The 27,886-nt window shown below is 52.5% G+C and overlaps 1 protein-coding gene across 28 annotated transcripts; it reads left to right on the plus strand.

Annotated features, from left to right (window-relative positions):
• On the plus strand, window positions 1–27,871 carry CATSPERG (cation channel sperm associated auxiliary subunit gamma). Of its 28 annotated transcripts, XM_033843940.2 has the most exons (28): window positions 12–821; window positions 909–962; window positions 5,579–5,723; window positions 6,075–6,201; window positions 6,365–6,437; window positions 7,427–7,582; window positions 12,828–12,999; window positions 14,233–14,370; window positions 16,090–16,149; window positions 16,381–16,500; window positions 17,089–17,139; window positions 17,245–17,374; window positions 17,912–18,023; window positions 18,980–19,138; window positions 19,215–19,327; window positions 20,115–20,328; window positions 20,667–20,729; window positions 20,832–21,018; window positions 21,103–21,221; window positions 21,364–21,444; window positions 21,532–21,588; window positions 24,801–24,957; window positions 25,161–25,224; window positions 25,367–25,462; window positions 25,732–25,821; window positions 26,997–27,089; window positions 27,179–27,278; window positions 27,363–27,871. In XM_033843940.2, the coding sequence occupies exons 1-28, from the start codon at window positions 567–569 to the stop codon at window positions 27,645–27,647; spliced, it is 3,471 nt and encodes a 1,156-aa protein (XP_033699831.1). In that variant the 5' UTR covers window positions 12–566; the 3' UTR covers window positions 27,648–27,871. The 28 variants fall into 28 exon arrangements, 20 of the variants coding, with proteins under 20 accessions (XP_073651911.1, XP_073651907.1, XP_073651904.1 ...); XM_073795797.1 differs by having other exon boundaries at window positions 10–821; window positions 20,667–21,018; XM_073795801.1 differs by having other exon boundaries at window positions 13–962.
• The last annotated feature ends 15 nt before the right edge of the window (window positions 27,872–27,886 follow it).

Genomic DNA, 27,886 nt, shown 5'->3' on the forward strand with positions numbered 1-27,886 from the left:
CAATGGGGCGGTGCGAAGAGAAGTGGGGGGCGGGGCAAGAAGTGGGGGCGGAGCCACGTGCAGGTTCGCGACCAGAGGAACTGGGGAAAATAGGTGGGGCGCAGCTAAATCGAGAAACAGAAACCGAGACCCAGTGAAGAGTAGCGGTGGGAGGCAGAGCAGGGGCAAGAGGAAAGAAGTGTGGGGCAAGGTTAAGGGGAGAGGCCAGGAGGCCGGACGAAACCAGGAGTAGGGGCGTGGCCAGGAGCAACAAGAGGGGCGAGACCTGAAGTAGTAGCAGAGGCGGGGTCCAGAAGTGTAGTAGATGCAGGGTCTGGGGCAGGGCCGAGTTCTGGAGCAGAGGCGGAGCCAGGAACAAAACAAGGGTGGAGCCTGGAGCAAGAGCGGGAGAGGAGCGAGGAGCAAAAGTAGGAGTGGAGCGTCTGAGCAGAGGCGGGGCCAGGAGCAGGGACTGGACGAAGCACCGGAGCGAGGCGGGATCTCAGAAGGCGCCTACCAAGAACAGTCTTGCAGGCTGGTGACCTCCGCATTCTCCAGGTTGAAGCCACGTTATCCACTGCCCCGAGATGTCCCCTGCTGGCCCTGCGTGGCCGAGGCTCCGAGTCCTGCAGACGCTGTGGGCACTGCTGGTGGTGCTGTTGGCACCGTGGAGGTTGTGGGCGATAAAGAATACCCAGGAGTGCACCTGGCAAGTTGTCCTGAACAACTTTGAGACAGTAGGCAAGAAGGACGCGAGCGATCGTTTCGTCGATCAAGAGCCCTTGTACACAGTGGACAAAGTGTTCAGCCAGCTAGTGGACGCGCCCATCGACCCGGACGAGGTGAGGGGACTGGTGTCAGGCAAACGGGAGAGGTCCTGGACCTGCACCCCACTGGGCTCTGGACATTTGCCCACCCTCTCCTTGCAGACATACCTGGGCTTTCCTTACTACCTGAAGATCAACTACTCCTGCAAGGGAGAGGTGAGTGGGTGCAGAGGGGGTGGGTTCATTCTGTTGGGGCCTCAGTTTCTCCATCTCTAACATTTGAATAGCGGTGGCACCACCAGACCCTAGGGACCTTAAAGATTCAAGAAAATTCCCAGTATCCCACGAGGCACATAGTTGGTGCTCAAGTAAGCTTTCTATTTCCATGTTTTAAAATTGACGTATAGGGTCTTACCTGGCGGTCCAGTAGTTAAGACTCCGCGCTTTCACTGCAGGGGACACGGGTTCCATCCCTGGTCCGGGAACTAAGATCTCGCATGCCCCACATCGCGGCCAAACAAAACAAAATAACAACAACAAAACACTTTCCTCAATAAAGTGAAGAAAATATTTTTCGAAAATTGAGATATAGGGCTTCCCTGGTGGCGCAGTGGTTGAGAGTCTGCCTGCCGATGCAGGGGACGCGGGTTTGTGCCCCGGTCCGGGAGGATCCCACATGCCGCGGAGCGGCTAGGCCCGTGAGCCATGGCCGCGGAGCCTGTGCTCCGCAACGGGAGAGGCCACAACAGTGAGAGGCCCGCGCACCGCAAAAAAAAAAAAAAAAAAAAAAAAAAAATTGAGATATAATTCACATACCATAAGTTCACTATTTTAAAATATACAGTTCGGGAATTCCTTGGCGGTTCAGTGGTTACGACTCTGAGCTTCCACTGCAGGGGACACGGGTTCCATCCCTGGTTGGGGAAATGAGATCCTGCAAGCTGCGGGATACAGTTCAATAGTTTTTTGTATATTTACAAAGTTGTGCAACCATCACCATTATCTTGTTCCAGCACATTTTATTTTAAATTAATTAATTAATTTATTTATTTGGTTGCGCTGGGCCTTAGTTGCAGCATGTGGGCTCTAGTTCCCTGAGCAGGGATCAAACCCGGGCCCCCTGTATCGGGAGCGAGGAGTCTTAACCACTGCGCCACCAGGGAAGTCCCCCCAGCACATTTTTATCACCTCAAGAGGAAACCCTGTACCCCCATCCCTCCAGCCCCTGGAGACCACTAATCTACTTTTTTCCCCTATGAATTTGCTTATTCTGGACATTTCATATAAAGAATGGAATCAGGGGCTTCCCTGGTGGCGCAGTGGTTGGGAGTCCGCCTGCCGATGCAGGGGACGCGGGTTTGTGCCCCGGTCCGGGAAGATCCCACATGCCACGGAGCGGCTGGGCCCGTGAGCCATGGCCGCTGAGCCTGCGCGTCCGGAGCCTGTGCTCCACAACGGGAGAGGCCACAACAGTGAGAGGCCCGCGTACCGCAAAAAAAAAAAAAGAATGGAATCATACAATATGTGGCCTTTTGTATCTGACTTCTTCTCAAGGCTTCTCCATGTTGTAGCATGCGTTAGTATTTCCTTTTTATGGCTGAGTAATAATATTCAGTTGTATTGATGTGCTACGTTTTGCTTATCCATTCATTAATCGATGGACATTTGGGTTATTTCCACTTTTGAGGGGGGATGTTACGAATAATGCTGCTATGAACATGTCTGTACAAGTTTTTGTGTAAACATCTGTTTTCAGTTCTCTTCACTATATACCTAGGAAAGGAATTGCTGGGTCATATGTTAACTCTGCTTCTCCTCTGAGGAACTGCCAGCCTGTTCTGCAAAGCAGCTACACATCATTTTATATTCCCATCAACAATGTATGAAGGGTCCAGTTTTTTCTATATCCTCACTTGCTCTTGCTCATCTTTTTGATTATAGCCATCTGGTATGTCTAGTATCTAGTATGTGTGAAATGGTATCTCAGCGTGGTTTTGACTTGCATTTGCCTCGTAACTAGAGATGTTGAACATCTTTTCATATGCTCGTTGGCCATTTAACTTCTTTGGAGAAACGTCTATTCAGCTCCTTTGCCCATTTAAAAACTGGGTTATTTGTCTTTCTACTGTTGCATTGTAAAATTTCTTTTTATATACTGGATACTAGTTCCTTATCAGATATATAATTTGTAAATATTTTTCACATTCCATGTCTTTTCACTATCTTGATGATGTCCTTTAAAGCACAAAAGCTTTATGTTTATTGAGATATAATTCACGTATCATACAATAGCCCCAAAGTTTTTAATTTTGATAAAGTCCAATTTATCATTTTTTTTCACTTGTTGCTGGTGCTTTTGGTGTTGTCTAAAAAGGCTTTACCTAACCAAAGTCACGAAAATTTACTTCCATGTTTTCTTCTAAGAGTTGTTTGTTTGTTTTAGCTCTTACGTGTAGGCCTACGATCCATTTTGAGTTAGTTTTTGTATATGGTGTGAGGTAGGGGTCCAACTTCTACATGTGAATATCCAGTTATGCCAGTACCATTTGTTGAAAAGATTATTCTTTCCTCATTGAATTGTCTTGGCACCCTTGTCAAAAATCAATTGACCATAAATATAAGGGTTTATTTCTGGGTATAATTCTGTTCCGTTGCTCTATATGTCTATCCATATGCCAGTACGACACAGTCTTGATCACTGTAGTTTTGTATTAAGTTTTCAAATTGGGAAGTTTGAGTCCTCCAACTTTGTTCTTCTTTAAGACTGTTTTGGCTCAAGTAAGCTTTCTGAGGACAGTAGAATGTTGTGGTCTAGAACTGAAGTTCTGGAGGCTACAGACCTGGGTTTGAATCTGCCATTAGCTAACGTTACTTGGAGGAAGTATAGCATGATAGTGAATCCTTTGGGCTGTGGAGCCAGGCTGCCTGGCTTCAAATCCCAGCTCTGCTACATAATAGCTGTGTGATCTCAGGCAAGTTACTTAACTTCTCTGTACCAAAGTTTCCTCATCCTTAACAAGGGTCCAATAATGATCATACCCACTTCATAAAATGCTTAAGTAAGTGTGAAGCACTTAGCACAGTGCCTGGTTCATAGACAGGGCTCAGTGAATGCTAGCAACAAGTTTCTAGAGTGTGACCCTGGGCAGAGAGTTTACTCCATGAGCCTTCTCTCCTTATCTGTGAATTCCTTTTTCTGTTCATGCAACACCTGCTCTGAGTCAGATCCTCTTTTTTTTTTTCACAACGGGGTGGGGAAGGCAGTACAATGATAAACAACGTGGCCAGGTTTTTCTTCTGGATGCAGTCCACCAGGGAAACAGACAATTGGCAAGTAAATACATAAAATAATTTATTACAGTAATCAGTGCAAAGATGAAAATAAAATGAGGTGATATGTCAGAAAGGAGGGTGTTAGCTGGGGTGGTTGGGGAAGGTCTCTGAAAAGCTTGAGCAGAGACTGGAATGATGAAGAGGGACACACATGCGGAGAACTGGGGAAAACATCTGGGCTGAGGGAACAGCCAGGACGGAAGCCAGTGTGTATGGGGAACCGACCAGAGGCCTGTGTGGCTGGAAGAGAGTGAGCGAGGGGGAGAGTGGGAGGAGATAGTGAGGACCTGGCTTTCCCCCTGAGTGAGGTAGAGCCATGAGAAGGTTCTGAGCAGAGGAGGGATGTGATGGGACTCGGGTGTTCACAGGCTGAATGGGGGGCAGGGCAGCAGCAAGGAGACAGGGAGGGGGCTGATGCTCAGTCCGGGCAGGAGTTGAGGGTGGACAGCACCAGGGTGGTCAAGGCCACTGTAGCCCTGACGGGGAGGAGGTCCCCGCCCACCAGCACCTGCTACCTTATGATTGGAAACCCTGAGGCAGGGCTGAGGCCGGTGTAGGGGACAGGATTGAAAGGGCCCCGGCCTAGGCATTCCTCAGGATGAAGGCCTGTGCAAAAGGGGTCAGACCCGTTAAATCTCCCGCCCGCATCTCACAGCTGCCCCCACACCCCTGCCCACAGTGGCTTGAGCACAGCTGTCTCTTGGGGATGCCTCCAAGCCTTTGCTAGTGCTATTCTAGGGACTTCCCTGGTGGTCCAGTGGGCCCTCCCAGTGCGGGGGGCACGGGTTCAATCCCTGGTTGGGGAACTAAGATCCTGCATGCCGCACGGTGTGGCCAAAAAAAAAAAAAAATTAATGCTGTTCTATACCCTAGAACACCTATCTTCTCCTTCCATCTCCGCTCAAGCCCTGCCCTCCCTTCTTAGCCCAGCCAGGATCCTGGCATCTCTGGGAGGTTGTCCCTGGCTGCCCCGTCACCCTCTTCCCCAGTTCCTTTCTGTCTAACTGCCCCATCCCACCCTCAGCCCCAGGCCCCAGCCCACAAACCTGGTGGCGATGGCAGAGACTCTAATTTCTCTGGGTAGGGGGTGGGGTAGAAGCCTCAAGAATGGGACTTGAAATCCCTGAAGTGAGGGAAGAGGCTGCTAGTATTTTGGGTGCTAGGCACTCCCACCTTTACGTTTTTGCTTATCCCATGCTGTTTTTCCCCATGCATTCCCTACATCCAAATTCTGTCTGAGGACCTTGCTCTGGACTCGCCTCCTCCAGGAAGACCTCCTGACTCCCTCCACAGCCCAAAGCACTTCTGCTCATCTCCTAGCCTGGCCCATCCCCTGCCCCAGCCCCAAACCTAAACCATGTTCTCTAACCTTCCCTCAGTGGAGAGTCTGCTCTCCTGACCCAGCCCCAGGGAGAAGACAGGCTAGTAAAGGTAAGGTCAAGGCAGCGGGACCCACAGGCTATCTTAAGGACACACTTGTGGGGCCATCTCGCCCTCAGTCCTCTGAGGCCCTGGTCCGCAAGGGCCACCTGACGGGGCTGAAGCCGGTGGTGCTGGTCACCTTCCAGTCCCCAGTCAACTTCCATCGCTGGAAGATAGAGCAGCTGCAGATCCAGATGGAGGCAGCCCCCTTCCGCAGCAGAGGTGGGCCTGGAGGGCTCCTGGAGGGGTCACAGCATGGCGGGCATGTGGGGGCATTGCCAGGGACCTCAGCAGGGTTCATGACCTTGAGGGGAGGCTGGGACCATCAAAGGGGCCTCTGACCTGGTGGGCGTGGGGGTTTGTTGGGGGCCTCACAGAGGTGTCTGACCTGGAGGGGGGCCTGGGGAGGCGTCAGCAGGTTGCTTGGCCTAGATGGGACCGCACAGAGGCCCCAGTGGGGTCCATGGCTGAGGGGAGGCGTGGGGAGTTGCAGGGGGATCCCAGTGGTCTGTGGCCTCGGGGGCTTGCTGCTGGAAGGCCCCAGCAGCCTCAGTACCCCCTGCCTGCCAGCAGAGAGGTGTAATGCAGAGGAAGTGTGTCTCATGAGCTGGTACACACCCATGCCCATCAAGAACGGCAGCGTGGTCATGCGCGTGGACGTTAGCAGCAACGGCCTGGGGCCCTTCATTCCCAATAAAAGGTGCCCTTTCCCAAACCTGGGGCAGGGGGTAGTCTCTGGGAAGGGCTTCCTAATCCCCGGATCCCCAAAGAAGACAGGAGGAGCCCAAAGGGAGGGAACTGGACAGGGAGGTGGCAGTGAGCTGTAGCAGGAGCTGGAATGCATGCCCCACACCCACTTCCAGGTTTCAGGTGAATATCAACGGCTTCCTGGAGAGACAGCGAGACAACACACTCCAATTCACTGTGGGAAATGAGGTGAGGGGGGCCCGGATGGTGGGAAGGGTAGAAGAGGGGGTTAAAGACAGTAGGCTGGGGCCCTGAGTACTTCCCAAACGAGCGGCAGATTCCATTTACAGAGCAGTTACTGTGTGCTGGGCCCCTGGCGACGTGCCCTGCTAAATGCACAATCACATTAGGTCTTGACAGTGACCTGTGAGGGAAGGTACTCTCACATACCCATTTTAAAGAGGAGAAAACTGAGGCCCCAAAAGGGTGGAGCCATTTGCCCACAGGCTCTCGGCATGTACACATGGAACGAGACTTGAAACTGTGTCTGCCTGACTCCTGCACCCATATTCTTAACCACAGTGCATTCATTCATTCATTCATTCAGCAGGCACTTCCTGAGCACACAGTGTGGCACCATGGGAACATAACAGTGAACACACAGACCCAAACCCCTGTCCTCTCTTAGAGCTGACATTCTAGTGGGAGAGACAGACAGCAAACCAGTACACATGAAATCAGGTAAATTCTGTAGTAGGTTAAAAGGTAGTTAGTGCTCTGGAGAGAATTCAGAGTGAGGGGAACTGGGTCTGTGCAGGAGGGGACGGCAGTGTTTAATGGAATGCTCAAGAAAGGCATAACTGGTGGGAATTCCCCAGCAGTCCAGTGGGTAGGACTCTGTGCCTTCACTTCGGAGGGCCCAGGTTCGATCCCTGGTCGGGGATATAAGATCCCACAAGACCCCACAAGCCGCGCAGCGTGGCCAAAAAAAAAAAAAAAAAGGCGTAATTGAGAAGCTTGGCATTTGGGTAAAGGGAATCACGTGGCTACCAGGGGATACAGAGGGAGCAGTCTGTGCAAAGGCTCTGAGGAGCGGGAGACCCATGTGGCCGGGAGAGAGTGGGTGAGAGGGAGAGTGCTGGGGGATGAGATCAGAGAGGCGATGGGGCAAATAGACGGAACCGTGGGAGAGGGAAGGGAGGGGCGTGTTGAGCAGCCCTCCTGCCCCTGCCCCGCAGCTCTTCAATCTGATACCCCGGTACTTTGTGAATGTCCCGTCGAGGCCCTTGTGGTACACTGTGGACCAGGCACCTGTGTTCATCCTGGGCGGCATCCCTGAGGAGAAGGCCATCCTGCTGACTGACACAAACTTCAAGGACTTCTTTCTCGTGGAGGTGAGTTGATGTAGGGCAGATGGTGGTCTGGGCCTCAGCTCCTAAAATGGTGGGGGGGCCTGGGACCAGAGAAAGGTCCCCAAAGACCTACCACCAATGAGAGGCAAATAGCATGAATGAAAGACAAGACTGCAACCAGACAGCCTGGGTTCAGGTCCTGGTTCTGCCACCTCCTGGCTGTGTGATGTTGGCCAAGTCATTTTACCTGGGCCTCAGATTCCCCATCTGTAAAATGGGAGCAATACTTATATTTACCTCACAGACCATTGCGAGGATGGTATAAATTAATGTCAGCCGGACACAGAATGAGCACTACGTGAGTCAAAGCTATCATTACTTATAGGTCCACCATTTCTAATTCTGAAATCCAAAATCTTTGAAACGGCGTTTTCAGAAGTTTAGGGCTAAAATGTATTTGTTGAGAAACTCCGACCTGAGCTAACAAAGGCTACTTTTTTTAGTCTTTATGCATTCCATTTAGTGTTACTATTCAGATACTGCCCTGCAGAAATATTAAGGAGTTTGATTATGGGGTGTTGCCCCAGACCCCACTGGGGTTTGGATGGTATATATGTGCCATCTTACCTTCTAAACTGGAAAATTCTGAATTTCGATACACGTCTGGCCCCTAGGGTTTCAAGTTCAGCATTGTGAACCTATATTATTCCCGGAACAGGGAAGGAGTGTCTGAAGCAAGGTTCTTTTGGTGTGAACGACAAACACGTTTGAATTAATTGCAGCTGTAGGGAGAACTGCAAACCAGTTTGGTTTAAGCAGAGAAATGGATTTAGTAGGTGTGCCTAACTGCAAAGCCCAGACACAGCTCAGCCTGCATGCCTGGCTTGATTCAGGGCTCACATGAGGACTCCAGCTTTCGGTTCCACTTCTTCTGGATTAACTCCATCCTCAGTGTGATTCGTATCATCCCAACTCCCAGGCAGAGAGAAAGGGAGCGTCTGTTTCCCAAATAACTTTAAAAACAAACAAACAAACAAAAAACCCTTGAAATTTGTTTGCTTTGTCCTGATTGGCCCAGCTTGAGTCATGTGTCCCAAAAGAATGGAATGTGACAGCTGGCTTAGCACAGGTCATGAGATCCATCCTAGTGAGGACGGCAGCCGAGACAAGAGGCAGAGAAAGGATGGTTCCCCCAGAGTGAAATCAGGCTAGCTTTGCCACAGGTTGGGGGGATAAGATGCTGGTTGTTAATTGTGTCCAAGATAACAGCTGTGCAGACAGCAACCCCAAAAGATTGCCTTAGCCTCCTCCCCTTAAGGTTGAAAGCCCCGCACGTGATTTCTGACAACCCCACGTGGACTAATGTTCTCTCAGGTCCCTCTGGCCATGAATTCCGGCTTCTACTGATCTCATTTCATTGACAGTCTCCCTGTCCTGGGTCAGCTCTCTCGGTTCTGGCCCAAGTCTTTCCAGACCTTGCTCAGTTTTCACGCTCCTGACCCAAACACACCCACAGGAAGTATGTGGCCGATGTGGATTCTGCTGAAGAGATTTGGAGGACAGAGAAGGCGGTTTATGTCATGAGAATGAAAAGTGCAGTTTGAACTTCAGTCATCCTTGTTCTTTTTTTTTCTTTTTAATTTATCAAGATGAAACATAAAATTCACCACTTTTTTTTTTTTAAGATTTTTTTGATGTGGACCATTTTTTTAAACTCTCTATTGAATTTATTACAACACTGCCTCTGTTCCATGCCCTGGCCCTTTGGCCTCGAGGCACGTGGGATTCCAGCTCCCCGACCAGGGATCGAACCCACACCCCCTGCACTGGAAGGCGAAGTCCCAACCACTGGACCGCCAAGGAAGTCCCTAAAATTCACCACTTTAAAGTGAACCATTTAGTACCATTGATTACATTGATACTGTGCAACCACCAACTCTTGTTTCCAAAAAGTTTCCATCACTCCAAAATCGAAGCCTACTTATTCTCATTCTTTAATCACAGGGATTTTCCCCATATTGTTGTCTCCTCTCTGTTTTCCTTCCTCTTGTTTCACCTCACCACTCCCTTCTAGACGGCCCCTAGGGTCCCATAGGAATCCTCCCCCTACACGGCTCTCTTCGGCCCTGAGTTGGTCAGGTTTAGATGCTGTAACAGGAGTTCCCTGGTAGCCTAGTGGTTTGGATTCTGGGCTTTCAATGTCATGGCCTAGGTTCAATCCCTGGTCAGGGAACATCCTGCAAGCTGGGTGGCCAAAAAATAAAAATAAAAACCCTGTAACAAAGAGACTCCTGAGAGAGAATAGCTTAAATAGTTGCTGTTGCTCATTCCCCAAACAGTTCAGAAGTGAGAAACCACAGTCCCTTCTATTTTCCTGCTTTACCATCCTCTAGGCCCCAGGTGTTGATCTCATCAGTGTGATCAGAGCTGGGTCATGCCTGCGTCCATATTCCAGCCAACTGGGAAGGAGAAGGAGCAGAAATGAAGGGCAAGCTATTTTCTCTTAAGCAAGTTTCACTTCCACTCACATTCCATTACTGAGGAATTAGTTGCTTGGCTACATCCAACTGCAAAGGAGGCTGGGAAGTATAATTTCTATCTGGGTGGCACATGCCCTGCTAAAACTCAATTACCAAAGAATATGGGAGAAAGGGATTTGGGAGCCCAACTAGCCACCTGCCAAAAATGGAAGAGGAAATTTGTAAGTTTGTGTAACCAAAATATCCAGGACTTCAGGTCCGGCTTGACCCAGGATTTCAAACAATGTCACCAAGACTGAGTTGCTCTCTCTCCATCTCTCGGACCTGGTTCCTCTGTATTGACTTTATGCTCAAACATCTCTGTCCTTGGAATTGCAAAGGCTGCATCTCAGGCCCACATCCAGTGGGAAAGATCTTTCCCATTACCCTCTAACCCCCAAATCCCAAGATTCCTTCCACTTGGTGTGGCTCACCATTTGCTCACCTTGACTCAATCACTGCGGCCAGAGACACCCACCATGCTGCTTTTTGAGTTAAATGAGTCAGAACTCTCAAGCTCTGCTCAAATAAGAAATCCAGCTGACTCACAGCTTTTCTTTTTCTCACGTATGTGGGAGAAGGGAGATGTGATGATCCTTTTCTGGTTTAACAAAGAAAATTTCCAAGTATTTCTTCCAGAAAACAGAGGCAGCACTTTAAATATTAACAGGGCAATAGATGAAGTATGACAACCAATCAAAATGACACATTGAGAGGGTAGAGGCTAGTTTCACCGGGCACAGCAACAATGTCTGTAGTCTGTAGAAATCTTTTGTGTGCTGAATAGGGTAGGGAAGTGAGAATGTACTTGTTACCCTTAACTTGATGAAATTTCCCTCAGCATCAGAACTTAGAGTGTTACTTTGATATATGCTTTTTATTGGAAAAGTTAGTGAAAAATTCCACTTTTTAGTGGACAATTTCAATCAAACACAGAAGTAGAGAATTGTATAATGAACCCAGCTTCAATAATTAACATTTTGCCTTTTTTTTTTAATCCCACTATTTTTTTTTCCCTGGAATATTTTAAAGAAAATTCCAGCCATCATACCATTCACCTGTAAATTCTGGAAATAACTGAGGAAGTATCCCTAACACATGAGAACTTTTTTTTGGGCTTCTCACTGTTGTGGCCTCTCCCGTTGTGGAGCACAGGCTCTGGACGCTCACGGACCCAGCCGCTCCGCGGCATGTGGGATCTTCCCAGACCGGGGCACGAACCCGTGTCCCCTGCATCGGCAGGCGGACTCTCAACCACTGCGCCACCAGGGAAGCCCCACATGAGAACTTTTAAGAAATAAAACTACAATGCCATTATAATGCCCAGCAAAATTAACAGTAACCCCTTAATAGCATCTAACCCGGTCATAGTCAATTTTCCCCAATGATCCAAAAATGTGTTTTACAGTTGCTTTGTTTGAATCAGGACCCACACGTTGCATTTAGTTGTTACGTCTTTTAATACCCTACATTTTTTCAGGCAATTTAAGAAACCAGGCCTTTTGTCCCATAGAATTTGGCTGTTTGCTTCTTCACAAAATCGATTACAACTTGTTCCTCTGACCCTATGTATTGGTCTGCTCAGGCCGCCATAATAAAATACCATAGACTGGGTGGCTTGAACAACAGAAATTTATATTCTCATAGTTCTGGAGGCTGGAAGTCCAAGATCAATGTGTCAGCAGGGTTGGTTTCTCTCCTGGGTTTGCAGAAAGTACCTTCTCACTGTGTCCTCACATGGCCTTTTCTCTGTGGGCATGAGTGGAGAGAGAGATCTCAGGTGTCTCTTTCTCTTTTTATAAGGACACCAGTCTGATAGGATTAGGGCCCCACCCTTATGACCTTGTTGAACCTTAATTATCTCCTTAAAGGCCCAAATACAGTCATGATGGGGGCTAGGGCTTCAACATATAAATTCTGTCCATAACACCCTATATTGCCTATAAACTGGTAGCGAGTTCTAGAAGCTTGGTTAAACTTAGACTCAAAAAAAAAAAAAAAAAAAAGAGGGCTTCCCTGGTGGCGCAGTGGTTGAGAGTCCGCCTGCCGATGCAGGGGGCACGGGTTTGTGCCCCGGTCCGGGAGGATCCCACATGCCGCGGAGCGGCTAGGCCCATGAGCCATGGCCGCTGAGCCTGTGCATCCGGAGCCTGTGCTCCGCAACGGGAGAGGCCACAACAGTGAGAGGCCCGCGTACAGCAAAAAAAAAAAAAACAAAAACCAGGGAATTCCCTGGTGGTCCAGTGGTTAGGACTCCATGCTTCCACTGCAGGGGGCCCAGTTCGATCCTGGGTAGACTCAATCTTTTAGGCCCTTCATTGGTGGTACTTTCCCACTGTTAGTGATATTGCCAGTGCTGGTGATTGGTCATAAGTTCAGATGGTGTCAGCCTGACAGCCAATCGTGTTCGAGATAGAATAGGATTATTAAAAGTGTGCCTCGGGCAAACTTAGAATCTTTTGGATCCACGTGAGTACAGCCCTGACTGTGGCCCGGAGAACCAGGACTGCTGAGCACTGTTGAGTATGCTGTGTACTGCCCAACTCCAGGGAGCACAGAAAGCCCCAACTGCCTCTGGCCTGGGTCACCTGCTTGCAGGGGAAGTTTGGCCACCAAGATGCTGCTGCAGTGTGCGCAGGGAGGGGACCCTGGGGGCAGCCGCATGTGTTCATTCCAAGCAGTTGTCAGAGCTGGTGCCTCGAGGCAAGGGAGGACACAGGGGCTGAGACCAAGGCCACCTGCTTACCAGCGGCTCTACTCCCTTGCAGTTGAGCATTGACAGTTGCTGGGTAGGCTCCTTCTACTGCCCCCAGACCAGCTTCACTGCTACCATCTATGATGCCATCGCCACCGAGAGCACCCTCTTCATTCGGCAGAACCAGCTCATCTACTATTTCACGGGCACCTATACCACACTCCACGAAAGCAACCGTGGCAGCGGTGAGGGGGCCCTGGCCAGGTCACATACCCGTGTGTCCTTGGCATCCTAGGCAAGGGGACCTGCCTGTTGGAGCCCCAGGGAGGGCACCTCAGTGAATCCATCACTGGAGACGCCTGGGAATGGAATTTCCATGAGTGGGGAGGGGGATGTTGGAGGGACTTCCCAAGCCCCTGAAGCATCACTGCCGCCCTGCAGGGGCCTCCTCCTACCCTCTATATGCTGGGGTGAGGCTTTCATCCAGACCTTCCCAGGAGTTGTGAACCGACTAAGGGCAGAGAGAGGTGTGAGAGTGAAGGGAGGGAGCAGAGAGCAAGACACTCGGGTGCACGCGCACTCACACACACGTGCAGAGAGAGAAAGACAAACCGGAGAGAGTTGCATACCAAGCGAGAAATGTGTGGGGTTGGGGAGTGGCAGAGAGTCAGATAAAAGACGTACAAAGAGAGAAACAGAGATGGGCCGTTGGAGAGGCAGTGCCATGAGGGAGATTGATCAGAGAGGAAAAAGAGAGACTTCTGATTCAGCCTCATCTGTTAAATGATACCAAAGCCCTAGTTCTTCTCACCTTCTGCCCCTGCCCTATCTAAATGAAAGATGTCAACTTACAGAGTCACAGAAACTTGTACTGTAACCCATATTTCATTAGTTAGTAAGTGTTCCCAACAGCTTTATTTTTCTCCCTTTCTTTCTTAGGGCACTTTGACAGTGGGAAGGACCAAGTTAAAAGAGATTTAAGTCAAAGACGGGTGTTTATTGGCTTAGATAGCTGGAAAACTCAGGAGCATGTTGTTTTCAGGCACAGCTGGATCTCGGGGCTCACTGCAGCTGTTAGGCCCATCTTTGTGGTACTGCCCCCACTCCATCCAGCAACTGCAGGCTTTTATGCCGGGGGTGGAGGTGGGGGGCAGGAAAGAATATCTCTTTGTTAGCGGTTGCAGGCTGAGAACTGTCTCTGATTTGCCCAGCTTGGTCACATGCCCAGCTCAGAATCCATCCTCTGGCCAGGGGAATAGAAGAGTGGGGTCAGCCCAATCTGAACCTTGTGGGCAGAGTGTGAGCGGGGGTGGGGGGATTTTCGCAAAGGCAGCTGGGGCCCTATACCAAGGGCCCCTCAGACGCCACACTGAACAGTCACTCCAGTGGGAGAAGACAGATAACAGGCTCATTAAGGCCTGGAAAATGTGGATGGGGGCGCAGGTGCCAGGCCCAAATGTCTGTGCTGGCCCCCACAGGGAGATGGGTCCGTGTCCTGGCTAACGAGTGCATCAAGAAGTTGTGCCCTGTGCATTTCCATAGCAATGGCTCCGAGTATGTCATGGCCCTCACCACTGGCAAGCACGAAGGTTACGTCCACTTTGGGACCATCACGGGTAAGGTTGGTACCTGGTACCTCTGTACCCTCTCACTTCTAAGAATTCTGACCCCAGGCCCTCACCCCTCACCATATTCGTTCAGGAGGGGTCCCAGGCTGGAGGTTCTCCCTGTGAGTCGATATGGGCTTACGCCTTTGTAGGGGCAGGGCTTGGGGTGCGTTATGTATCTTTCACAATGTGTTTGGTTTCAAAGGGTAGAAGCCCAATTCAAAAATCACTTAAGCAGGGACTTCCCTGGCAGTCCAGTGGTTAAAACTCTGGGCTCCCACTGCAGGGGGTACAGGTTCGATCTCTGGTTGGGGAAATAAGATACTTACGTACTGCACGGTATGGCCAAAAAATTTTTTAAAAATCGTCTAAGCATAAAAAATGTGTAGACATATAAGTGAAAAGACCAGGAGCCAACGTCAGGCATAGCTGGATCCAGGGGCTTACAGGGTATATCCTCAGGACTCTGTCTCTTGGCAAGGTAGTATAGCATAGGGATTATAGCACGGGTTCTGGAGAGAGACTGCTCTAACACACCAGCTCAAGTCACTGGCGGCTCCGGATAGGTGACTTAACCTCTCTTTTTGGTCTCATATCCTCATTTGCAAAATGAGGCTGATAGTACTAACTAGTACCTGCCTCATCGTGTTGATATAAAGATTAAATAGACCTATATAGGGTCTTAGGAGAGTGCTAGGGACATGGTACTGTTCAAGGGTTTATCATTGTTAGCCCTGTGATTTGGCTTCATTTTCAGATAGATACTCCCCTCACGAGGGTTAGAGATGGCCTCCAGGAACTTGGGGCTCACATCTCCCACCAGTCTGAGTCACCCCGAGAGAGTGAGAGTGGACTCTTCCCCACTGGCTCTGGCACAGATCCCAGGGTGCATTCTGATTGGCCCATTCTGGGTCACATGCTCAGACCTGAGCCAAATACTGTGACCAGAGACAGACATATTCTCTTTTTTTAAACTTTTTAAAAGAATTTATTTATTTATTCTGGGCTGTGTTGGGTCTTCGTTCCTGCGTGCGGGTTTTCTCTATGCAGCGAGTGGGGGCTACTCTTCGTTGCAGTGTGTGGGCTTCTCATTGCGGTGGCTTCTCTTGTTGTGGAGCATAGGCTCTAGGCGCGCGGGCTTCAGCAGTTGCAGCACGCAGGCTCAGTAGTTGCAGCTCGTGGGCTCTAGAGCACAGGCTCAGTAGTTGTGGCACATGGGCTTAGTTGCTCGGTGGCATGTAGGATCTTCCCTGACCAGGGCTCGAACCTGTGCCCCCTGCATTAGCAGGTGGATTCTTGACCACTGCGCCACTAGGGAAGTCCAGGCAGACATATTCTTTTTTTTTTTTTTTTTTTTTTTTTGGGGTATGCGGGCCTCTCACTGTTGTGGCCTCTCCCGTTGCGGAGCAGAGGCTCTGGACGCGCAGGCTCAGCGGCTGTGGCTCATGGGCCCAGCCGCGGACGCGGCATGTGGGATCTTCCCAGACCGGGGCACGAACCCGTGTCCCCTGCATTGGCAGGCGGACTCCCAACCACTGCGCCACCAGGGAAGCCTGGCAGACATATTCTGATAGGCCAGTTGTGAATGACTGAAAGGCCAGTTGGGTGAGAGCTGCCCCAGGGAATCCTGGGACTAAGAAGGAGGCACAGGCATAATTGGAGAGCTGGTGTGGTGGGGTGCCAGACAGGCTGGGAAGGGCCTGAGCTTTGACCTGCCCTGCTCTGCAGATGGCCGCGTGTCCTTCGAGTTGCTGCCCAGGCAGCGGTCCGTGTGCAGTGGGATACTAGGTACCCAGCTCCCAGATGGGTCTGCAGTGGGCAGGGGGTGGGGTGGGTTTGGGGGGGTTGGGGGGAAATCGAAGGTGTGGGAGAGCAGCGAAGGGTGGGAGAGGTCATAGGACAGGATGGGCAATTTCTTGGGGATGGGTGGAGAGTCACTGGGATAGATGTGGCAGTCACAGAGACTATGGAGAAGGACGGGATCTGGGGGCTGCTCTGGACTTCTGCCTTCCCTACCAGTTGTCAACTGCTCCATAACCTGGGCCGTATTCATTGCTGGTGACTACAATCTACTGCTGCTGGTGGAGATCGAAGACCCCTCCACCAGGAAGTATTTCCAGGTGGTCAGCTATGACCTGGGTAAATGGGGCGCCACGGCGGGGGCAGGGGGCTGAGTGGGAAGGGGCAGGAGCTCGGAGTGTGAACTGCGGGCCCATCCTTTGGAATCTGTGCCCAGCAGACAGCTGGAGGGAAATGTTGCTCGTGCCACTGCTAGGTAAGGGGCAGTGGTGGAGAACAGGCCGTCTGGGCTGAAGAGCCTGAGAGGAAGTCAATGAGACTAGAACAGAGGGGAAAGGGGAGGAGGGAGATTGGAGATGTGGGCAGACGCCAGAGCTGGAAGGGCCTTGCGGCTCACAGTGAGGAGATTTGATTTGATTTGATGAAGTGAGAATAGGGCTGCCGTGTACAGCTGTTTAGGCTGTGCCTGGTGTTCCCCAGCCAAGGAGTCAGAGGAGGGAGGCAGGTCCTCCGCCCTAACAGGACTGTATCCTCTCAGAGGAAGTGTCTTTTTATTATTCACATAAAGAAATTCTAAAGATTAATGGGCCCAAACGGGAAGCTGTTGGAGGGTTTGGGGAGGGGTTGGGGAGCTGGGGACCTGCTCAGTTTCAGGTCTTGAAAGCTCAGGGCCTCAGGAGATTTTTGCTGTGTTTTCCCCACCTGTAGTCAGTGATTACCTGGTTGTCCTCTACACCATCCCGGAATTCATCCCTGACGGTAGGAGGGGAGGGAAGAGGGGGCTGAAAAAGTGGGGGGGAGGTTAGGAGGGGCCCAAGTGACCCCACCTCACTGCTGTGTCCACTCTGCCTCTGCCCCTGCCAGCTCGAGGCCTGGAGTTCCTGATGGTCCTAGGGACAGAGTCTTACACCAACTTCCCGATGGTACCCAAGGGCATGTCCTACAACCCGTATAACAACCTGCTGTTCATCTGGGGCAACTTCCTCCTGCAGAGGTATGCGGCCGGGTACAATTTGGCCTCCCCAACCCCACTAGGGTGGGGGTCCTTTCTGAAGTCACCAAGTTTTCAGAGTATGCCCAAGTCCAGAAGTTACCAGGACTGTGATGGGGGAAAAATGAGCTGGGGTGGGCAGAGATGGGATGGGGGAAGCTGATAGTTTAAAGCTGGGAGCCCTTTCTTAGATGAAACCTGATATGAGGACCTAACCTATGTGAGCAATAGAACGGCATTGTCTGGGGAAAGGTAAGGATGCTTTTCACCCCTCAGGAATCCAGGGGTCCCAGAGCCAACTCCATGGGCTGTTGGCAAACTGCCAGTTTGGTTGAACCTTCCTGTTCACTGATGGGCAGGTCAGCCAGAGGGTTTGGAGTGTGGCGCAGAAACTAGAGTCCCAGGCCTCCTTTGCGTGTTCTCACAAGGCTGGTGGAGAACTGAGTAAATGGTTCCTGCATCGTGTCAGGCCTAGTTGGGGAAGCAGATATTTCCCAGGGCTTTGCCTGGTGCCCCTACCTCCCACCTCTGCCCCTGCAGCTATAACAGTAAAAACTTCATCTACCTGGCGGACTTCCCCAAGGAGCTGTCCATCAAGTACCTGGTTAACTCGTTCTATGGGGACACGGCTATTGTCACAGAGACTGAGGAGGTGGGCTGCCCTGCCCCTCTCCCCACTTCCTTTCTGCCCACCCCCAAATCCCAAGGGTTTCCCTTCTTCCCCTGTCAGGGTAAAGGGGCCCAGGAGAGGGAACGTCCTCAGGGACCCAGGGGAAGGGCAACGAAAGCTCCATTTATAGCTGAGAACCCTCAAACTCAAAAAGGATAAGTATCTTTCCAAAGTCACTCAGCAGAGTGAAAAACCTGTGCTCAGAGTCATGATGTCATTTCCAGAGGGGGTCCTCTTTCATTCCATCGTGCAGTTCAGTTCATAAATATTGATCCAGTGCTGGAGACACAGTGGCCAATGAATCAGTCCTGGGCCCTGCCCTCACAGGGTCCCAGTCCAGTTGGGAAGATGGACTCATTCCCAGACTGTGATGGTTCAGAGCAGCCAGGGCTGCAGTGCGGAAACAGCATCTATGGAAGTTCAGACCCGGTCTGGGGGTGTGTGTGTCAGTGAGGGCTTCACAGAGGAGGCCACCTGGAGGGGGGACATGCTGGAGGCTGGAGGGGATCCTCCAGGTCGAAGCTAAGGAGGAGGTGAGATCTAGAGCAAAATGTGTTGGGGGATGAGACGGTGGGCAATAGTGCAGAGATGGGAAACTGAGGCCAAGGGGAGGGTGCAAAGAGTGAGAAGGAAAAACGAGGGCTCATTCCTTGGATCCCAGGCCTCCAGGGAGTGTATATATTAGGAATGGTTACATTGCAAGTAATAGAAACTCAAGCAGACTAAAACACTGAAGAAATTTATCATGGCGAGTGAGGGCTGTAAGCACAGGTGTTTGGGTCTGGGAAGTAGAGAGATGGCTTACCCGATCCCAGCTGGAGGTGAACTCCCAGGCTTCACCCCTCAGGGAATGGGGCCCTCACACTCGGCAGAGCGAGAGGTGGGGGTCACAGGGCCCATGACTCTCACACACACACACCCGGCTGTCTCACCCCCAGATCTGGTACCTCCTGGAGGGTAGCTACCAGGTGTACAAGCTGTTCCCATCCAAGGGCTGGGAGGTGCACGTCAGCCTACAGGTGATGCAGCAGTCCTCTCTCTACGCCCCCAATGAGACCATGGTCACCCTCTTCTACGAAGACCACGGACTGTACCAGGTGCTAAGCGGGGGACTATGGGGGAGACATGGGGAAGCTGCAGGACCGCTCATGTGGCCCTGCCTTCTCGCTGCAGCTGGTGTACCTTATAGACAACCAGCAGGGCAGGCTCGTCAAGAGGCTTGTGCCTGTGGAGCAGCTTCTGATGTACCAGCAGATCAGCAACGACTACCTCTTGGAGCGGCAAGGGTGAGGAGATACTGGACCACAGCAGCAGTCAGAGCCTTAGGCGCTGCCTGTGGGAAGCTCCCATTCGGGGGGTGGGGGTGGGGTGGAGATCAAGCCATCCCCAGTGACAACCGCTGGGCTCAAAGGAGGGGTCTGACCCAGCCTGGGGACAGGGTGCATCAGGGAGGGCTTCAAGGAGGAAGAGGTGCATGAGCTGTGACCTGAAGGGTGAGGAAGAATTGACCAGGTGATAGCATGGGGCAGGGTGTTTCAGGCAGGGAGAACCACATGTGCCAAGGCCCCGGGGAGGAAAGGAGATTGCCTGATCAAAGAACTGAGAGAATGCGGTGCTGTTAGAGTGCAGTGGTGGCGGGGTGGACAAGGTGAGCCTGGTGGTCACAGGGAGGAACTTGGACTTCATCTTGAGGGGCCTGGGGAACCACCATGGGACTAAGGGGAGGGGCTCCACGGTCAGATTTTACTGTGTTCAGCAGTGATCCTTTTGCTCACCTGCAGAGGAGCCCAGGGAGGCAGCGGGGGGAGGGGGGAGGGGGGAGGACACTTTGGAGGTGGAGTACCGTGGAGGGGGTGGGGGAGAGTCTAGGATGCGGTCCAGGACTCTGGCCTGTGCGGCCGAGGGCCGACCACGTGAACGTGTGCAGGGGCACCAGGGGCTGAGGCTGAGGGGGAAGGGCAGGGATGGATTAGCCTTGAGTAGTCAGCAGCGCAGGGCTGGTAAGGGGGCCTGCGGAGGCTCCTGGTGCACGCACGGAAAAGTCAGCCGCCGTCCTCCACTACCGCCGCTCAGGAGCCACCTGACGCTCTCCTTCACCAACTTCTGCCCCTTCACGGTGATGCGTCTGCGGGACCTGCCCAACCCGCAGATCTACACGCGCCAGGAGCGCTACCGGGCGCAGCCGCCGCGTGTCTTGGAGCCCGGGGGCTTCCACAGCGACAACTCGCTCGCTGTCTATCAGGGACTCGTCTACTACCTGCTTTGGCTGCACTCGAAGTACGACAAGGTGGGCGCCTGGCGGCGGCCGGGGCCATCGGGGCCGGGTCTTGTGTGAGGCGGGACCGCAGAGCCGTAGAAGGCAAGGCCTGCATGGCCGGGAGAACCGCCGCGGAGGGCGGAGCAGAGCAGAGCCGCCTCGGTGCGTCCGAGGCTAAGGCGGGCTGGAGAGGGGGTCGAGCACGGCTCACGGGGGATGGCTTTGGGGGTGTGGCGGTCGGGCTGAAAGCGGGGCTTGAGGCCGATTTCAGGGTCAGGGGCTGGGACTGAGGCTAGGAAGGGCTCGGAGGATACTGCCTGCCTGGGCACGCCCCTTGGCCCCCCTCAAGGTGCTGGCGGTCCCCGCAGCCATATGCGGACCCGGTGCACGACCCCACCTGGCGCTGGTGGAAGAACAAGAAGCAGGACCAGGTGCGTGGAGAGGGTGGCGAATCGGTGGGAGGGCCGAGCCCGGATCCCCCCTCACCGTCCCCCTGTCCGGGCACTGTCTTTGCCCCGCATCCCGTCCCTCAGGATTACTACTTCTACCTGGCCAGCAACTGGCGGAGCGCTGGCAGTGTGCACGTTGACATGGCCAGCTACGAAAAGATCTACGACCTTAAGGCTGAGAACGAGCTGCCCGAGCGCATCTTCCTGGACAAGGGCACCAGCTACCGCTTCTCGGTCTTCCTGACGGCCCGGGAGCCGGAGCCCCTGCACGGTCTGTGGGCGGGGCCGGGTGGAGCCTTAGGGGCGGGGCTTCTGTCGGGTGCGGCGCCCTGACCCCTCCCTCTGCTCCAAGCAGGCCCCTCCTTCCAGCTGCAGAGCAAGGTGGGCCTGGCTGTGGTGCTGGCCGACCCGGAATGCATCGAGGCGGTGGTGAAGGAGGAGGTCCTTGTTAATCGCAACTCGGTGCTTTTCTGGGTGAGACCAGGTGGAGGGGAGGAGCTGAGGTGACGGCGGAGCTACTGAGGCAGTGGACCTGTTAGAAGCCCGCGGTTATTTGAACTGTCCCTGGGTCCTCCCTCTGGCCCGCTGACCCCTTCATTTCTGCCCCCACCCCCAGGTTACGCTCAGTGATAAAAGGTTTTGCTTTGATCAGGGCATTAGTGGACATCACCTCATGAAAACCTCCATGCTCCTCAAGGTGCGTTCCCAGCCTGGAGGGGAGGGATGCGGATGAGGGAAAAGACTGGGCCCGTGGGGTCCACCAGTCATCATCTCCTACTCACAGGTGGTGGGCTCGTCCGGGCACTGCTTCCAGAACACGAACCAGGGGCCCCGCATGCAAGTATTGGACTTGGGGTACTGGGCCCTGTGCTGGGAGGGAAGGGGTTGGGTCGAGTCTCAACAGGGCAGAACCTGAGGGCTCCTTCTGGGAATTCCTTGAATGCCTTCCTAATTTCTTCTTTCTCGTTCACTTTCATCATTCACCCGCCCAGCCGCCCACTCCCTCCTTTAATCCATTCGTGTTTTCAGAAAGGGCTGCTCAGTGTAGGTTGCACGCAAGCTTGTATGTTCCTTCTGATACTTTTCTGCAGGGAGAAGGAAAGTATCTGCCACACAGGGCTTCTTTTTCCAATTGGCACAAAGGCGGCATGTGGGCCAGCTTGGCCCTTCCTTCATACCTCGCTCTTCCTTTGCCTGTTCACATGCGCCTTGTTCAAGCCTTTGGGTCCTTGGTTCTTCACTTGCTTACACATGCAGTATCCCCTTTGCATAGAGGCAAACACTGAGGCTCAGAGAGATGCAGACAAAATGCTCAGAGTAACCCTGGGGGCTAATAAGTGGTAGAGGAAGCCTTGTTCTCACCCACTTCCCTGCCCTCTCTCCAGGAGACAGACCCTGGTGCTTCTTCCTCCTGGGTTGGTATGACCCAGGGCAGTTAAAAAAAGGGGCTTGTCGGGCTTCCCTGGTGGCGCAGTGGTGGAGAGTCCGCCTGCGGATGCAGGGGACACGGGTTTGTGCCCCGGTCCGGGAAGATCCCACATGCCGCGGAGCGGCTGGGCCCGTGAGCCATGGCCGCTGAGCCTGCGCGTCCGGAGCCTGTGCTCTGCAACGGGAGAGGCCACAACAGTGAGAGGCCCGCGTACCACAAAAAAAAAAAAGGGGGGGGGGCTTGTAACAGCTCCCAACTCCTTGGATCACATGGAATATTTGGGGTCAAATTCAAGGAAGAGTGACTGACCTCGGCCCAATAACAATTTCCTTCTATCCTTAGTGATATGCATTATTTTTAAGGTCTTTACCTTAACCCTAGAAAGTCAAAGTTAACATCTCCATTTTTTTTTTTTTTTTTTTTTTGCGGTTCGCGGGCCTCTGGAGGTGCTGAGAGAGAATCTGTTCTGTACTCTCTCCTAGCTTCTGGTGGTCGTTGATGGCCCCTGACATTCATTGGCTTGTAAATGCATTGCTCCAATCTCTGTCTCCATCTTCACAAGGCCTCCTCCCTATGCGTCTGTGTCCAAATTTCCCTGTTCTTATAAGGACACTGGTCATTGGACTAGGGTCCACCCTAATCCAGTGTGACCTCATCTTAACTTGATTACATCTGTAAAGACCCTCTTCCAAATTAGGTCACATGGGCAGGTACCAGGGAATTAGGACTTCCCTGGTCCTAATATCTTTTTGGGACACACAATTCAACCCAGAACAGAGAGTCAGATAATAAGCAAGAGAAATAAAAGATATTGTATGTTAAGGGCAATGGGTGCTAGGAGAAAACAGTAGTGAGCAAGGGGCCTGGGGTAGGTTAGCATTTTCCATAGGATGGTTCAAGGAAGACCTGGCCGAGGAGGAAACATTTGAGCAAAGACTTGAAGGAGGGGAGGAAGTGAGCATGCAGTTATGTGCCGGAAAGCATGTCAGCGAGAGGGGACAGATGGCAGAGGCCTGGAGGCAGGAGTATGTTTCATGTGTTAGACTAAAGGAACAGCAGGGAGCAGGCATGGCTGGATCAGGGCTAGCAAGGAGGACCATGGAGAGAGATGAGGTCAAAGCGGTGATGGGCAGGTCACATGGGAGGCATCTGAGCAGAGGAGCAACTCAGGTGTTCACAGAGTCCCTCTGGCTGCATGTGGGAGACAGCCTGGGTGGAGGGGCGGGAGCAGGGAGGAAATGGGCCAGCCAGGGTGGAGCAGAGGAGTTGGGGGTTTGGGGAAGGGAATAGCTCTATTTTGAAGTTTAGAGACAACGGTATTTCTGGATGGACTGCATGTGGGGGTGAGAGAAAGAGAGGTTTCCAGGATGAGGCCAAGGCTTTTTAGCCTGAATTTGCAGGGGTGAGGCGCCATAAACAGAGGTGGCCTGTGGATAGATTGAATCTGAGACGCCCATTAGACGCCCCAGTGATTCAGTGGCTGATAGGTGTAAAGTCTTTGGCTCAGGCGAGCATGGGAACTGCTTAATCTGTGGCCACGACGCCTCTCCGCGGTAGACATCAAGCCCAGCCCACAGTCTCCAGATGTCCACGTCCTTTTGACAATTGGGTGAAATCCTTGGGCCCTACCCCCAGAATGGGCCAGAAGCCTTTCATTCCCAATGACAATGTCACGGGAGTTCCCAGATCCCTAACCCCCATCCTGGGCTCTACTTCCCTCATATACCCCATGCTTCCCCCAGCTCTACTGTCTGAGAATTCAGTCTCAACCTCAGCCCTTTGTTTTATTTTATTTTTTTATCTTTTTTTTTTTTTTTTTTTTTTTTGCGACACGCAGGCCTCTCACTGTTGTGGCCCCTCCCGCTGCGGAGCACAGGCTCCGGATGCGCAGGCTCAGCGGCCACGGCTCACGGGCCCAGCCGCTCCGCGGCAAGTGGGATCTTCCCGGATTGGGGCACGAACCCATATCCCCTGCATCGGCAGGCGGGCTCTCAACCACTGCGCCACCAGGAAAGCCCTGCGCCACCAGGAAAGCCCTATTTTATTTTTTAAAAATTAATTTTTTTTGCCATGCTGCGAGGCTTGCGGGATCTTAGTTCCTCGACCAGGGAGTGAACCTGGAGTCATGGCAGTGAAAACCCGGAGTCCCAGCCACTGAACTGCCAGGGAATTCCCTCAACCTTGCAAGTCCTTGCTTCATAGGTGCAGGTGTTAGTGGTTTTGTATGTCTTATTCTGGAGGCAGTTGGAAGCAACCTGTCTCAGTTTGAATCCCAGCTCTACCACTTACCAGCTGTGTGGCTTTGGATAATTAATAAGTGACTTGACCTCTCTGTGCTTCCCTTTTGCCATCTCTAAAATGGAGATATTAATGGTCTGTATCATACAAGGTTGTTTTGAGGATTAAATAAATTTGAGTATGTAAGGCACTGAGGCCATTCCTCAGTGCCTTGTGCATAGCAAGAGCTGCTTAAGTGTTTGCAGTTATTATTGTTTTAACGATCATAATAATGATCACCTTGCCCTCTGGTGAGAGTGAGCCTGGCAGGTAGGGGTGGTGTGTGTGGGAGGAGGGGCGTCTTCCCTGCCCCACCCCTAGAGCCAGGCTTTTCTCCTCCCATTCAGGGCAACCTGATGGTGCCAGTACTTATCGGCTGCCCCCCAGGCAAGCGCCTTGCCTTTGACATCACCTACACGCTGGAGTACAACCGCCTGCAGAACAAACACTACTTTGACTGCGTGCACGTCGACCCCGAGATGCCCTGTTTCCTCTTCCGCGACAGTGCGTGTCCAGCCCCCTCCTCTCAATGTTCAGTGTCCTCTGCCCCCACTACTTTGCCCTCCCAGGCCTTTCCTCCCTGCCCGCTCACTGCCCCAGCACCCTCTGCTCTTCCCCTTGGACCACTCGTCTCTCCTTCTTCCCCTCTCCATCCTCCACTTCCGAGCTAATTTCTCCTCCCCGCCTCAACTCCTCCGACCCCACAGTCTTCTACCCATTCTTCTTGATCCAAGATTTGGTGACGGGAGACTCTGGCAGTTTTCAGGGCAGGTAAAGTCGTGGCCAAGCCAGCGGCTGACAGGAGTGAGGTGGGGAGTCGGGGGGTGGGGAGAAGGGGGGAGGAAGTGGGGGTGGAGGTGGTAGAGGTGATGCAGGACTTTGGACAGTCCGTGCGCACCTCTGCTCCCGGCAGCTACGTGCTGAAGGTGGTGGGCGGCGGGCCCACCCTGGACACCATCAAGGAATACAGCGAGGAGGATATCTACCGCTTCAACAGCCCCCTGGACAAGTAATCCCTGTGGGCCGGGCCCATAATCGGCCTTTCTTCCCCTGCAGGCCCCTGCATCTTCCCAGCCACAGACCAACCCTGGGCTGCAAACCCCGCCCATCTTGGTGTCTCAGGCCCCACCCACAGCCCAGGCTCCTAGCATCCCACATACTCGGCCCCGCCCACGGCAGGAGGCTCCGCTCACCCAATCCCGCCCACTGCCCCCTCTCCCTTTGGGGCCTCTGCCCGCTGAGGCCCCGGCCCCACTGAGGTTACCGCTTCCAGCACAGGACTGGCAGCCTCATCTGGACCACAAGAAACACAACGACTACCGAGGACTCAGCCTTCAACATTTTGTCCCACAACAGTTTAGGCATTGAGTGAGTGCCGGCCGACTGCACGCCCCCTTCTCCCCTACAGTCTGTCGGGCCTGTCCATCCCTTCTGCCTCTGGGAGACCTCCTGGTCCTCAAGCTACACTGACTGCCTTTGCGGTCCTCAAATGAGACCGATCTCTACACAAGCTGGACCCTCTGTCTGCAGGACTGGTCCCTCTTAATCTTTCTTCAGGCCTTAGTTCAGATGCCACTTCAACCAGGAGGACTTTTCTGACTGTTCTAGATGGGACAGTTTTGCTCTCATGTCCTCTTGTACGTTCCCCATTCTCACCCTGACCCCTCTGCCTGTGCTTCCTCCTTCCCAGCCCTTACCCCTCTGAGCTGTCACTGTCTCCTGTGGGGTCTGTCTCCCTTATAGTCCAGGTCCAGAATAGACAAATAATATTTGTTGAATGAGACAATGAACAAGTTAATTCATCCATGGTAGACATTTATTGACATTTGAATGGAAGTATTAATGAATGAATAAAACAATGAAGGAATAAGTTAGTATAGGGGGAATTCTCTGGTGGTCCAGTGGTTAGGACTCAGTGCTTCCACGGCTGGGGGGGCCTGGGTTCAATCCCTGGTCGGGGAACTAAGATCCCGCAAGCTGTGAGGCACCGCCGAAAAAAAAAAAGCATGTAGGGCCTCAGTAACTGGCCCTATAATAATGAAAGGAATAATAATAATGAAAGGAAGAAAATGATGCCATGACCAAATGAAGGAAGTGAATGAATGAACAAAGTAGCCAACTTGCACCTATTCGGTATTCAACCTGTGTTTATTGAATATATGAATGAAGATGTGACTTTGTACCTCGTAGCTGCTCCAGATTCACTTGTGGGCTGAAGGAATAAAGGTAGCAAAGAATAAATGAGGGGGTGGCACCTAATAGGTATACCATCCACAATCTAGATGAACGCATAGTAACAGAGGAATTGACAGCTGGAGATGTAAAGACGTGAGGAAATGAATGAGTGAACAAACAGCCTGTCACCTGGGAGGGGTTCGGTCAGCCTTACTGGCTAAAGTGGGTGAAGGAGTGAATCAGGGAGAAAGGGAGGAGATTGCACCTAGTTAGTACTCACCCAGCGTCTGTGGGGTAGAGGGGAAGGTCAGGGAATGGCACGTGCTAGGCATGATTTGTACTACAAGTGCCTGAACTTGGGCCCCCAGGTGGCTCTGTATGGAGAACTCCCCGTGCCATGACACCATTCCACACAGCATCTTTGCCTCCGAGTTCTTCTTCAAGGTGTTGGTGAGCAATAGGTGAGCCAGACACATGGCCCAGGTGGGCTCAGGGGCTTCCTGTGGGGTGACCGCCTCCTCCCCCGATCCTGAACCCCATCCCCCAACAGAGGTGTGGACAAGAGCACATACTGCGACTACCAGCTCACCTTCCAGCTGCACATCCACGGGCTCCCACTCAGTGCCAGGCGGGCCTTCCTCATCCTCATGGTGAGTGGCTGCCCTGGAGCTGCCCTGCTGCGTGGATGGGGGCCCCCAGGCTGCCCACCCATGCCTGTTGTGTGGTGTCTGCAGGTGTCAGCCAGCCTGTTCGTTGGTCTGGTGATCCTCTACGTCATCTCCTGCCTCCTGTCGCCCTATGTGGTGAAGGTCTGCAACGTCCTCTGCTGGAAGATCAACAACATCATCGCCTGGGAATCTTACATCTACAGTATCGCCTCTGACACCGGGGCCTTCAGCAACACCTCTGGGATCAAATCTGGGGAGAGCTCTGGGGGCATCTCCAGAGTTGTCTCCAAGGTGGCAGGGGAGAACAGGACTGACACTAAGGAAACCTTGAGGAAGAAGCCAATATCCTGAGCCTCTTACCTGCCCCAACTGCCACCCACCCTCATCCCTCGTTTCCTGGGCCACTTTGAACATGCAACCTGTGGCTCGCTCATCCCAGGCCTTTCTCCCATTTTGCTTGAATTTTCACTTTGCATTTCAGCACCAGCTGCGGGACCTTGTGAGGACTCATGTTCAATTAGTTTGTACCACTCAGCCACATAAGTTATAAAATATCAAAATCCTTCTGTGCCAAACTGGTAAATACTGGC

The sequence above is a fragment of the Tursiops truncatus genome, chromosome 19 (assembly GCF_011762595.2).
Source record: "Tursiops truncatus isolate mTurTru1 chromosome 19, mTurTru1.mat.Y, whole genome shotgun sequence".
Lineage (NCBI taxonomy): Eukaryota > Metazoa > Chordata > Mammalia > Artiodactyla > Delphinidae > Tursiops > Tursiops truncatus.

Excerpts from the sequence above, each read along its gene's own strand:
- CATSPERG (XM_073795795.1), top strand. The coding sequence starts at position 567 with ATGTCCCCTGCTGGCCCTGCGTGGCCGAGGCTCCGAGTCCTGCAGACG. Across the intron at positions 963-5,578 it reads ACTACTCCTGCAAGGGAGAG|TCCTCTGAGGCCCTGGTCCG; the intron begins GTGAGTGGGTGC and ends TCTCGCCCTCAG. Across the intron at positions 21,019-21,102 it reads GGAGCCGGAGCCCCTGCACG|GCCCCTCCTTCCAGCTGCAG; the intron begins GTCTGTGGGCGG and ends TGCTCCAAGCAG.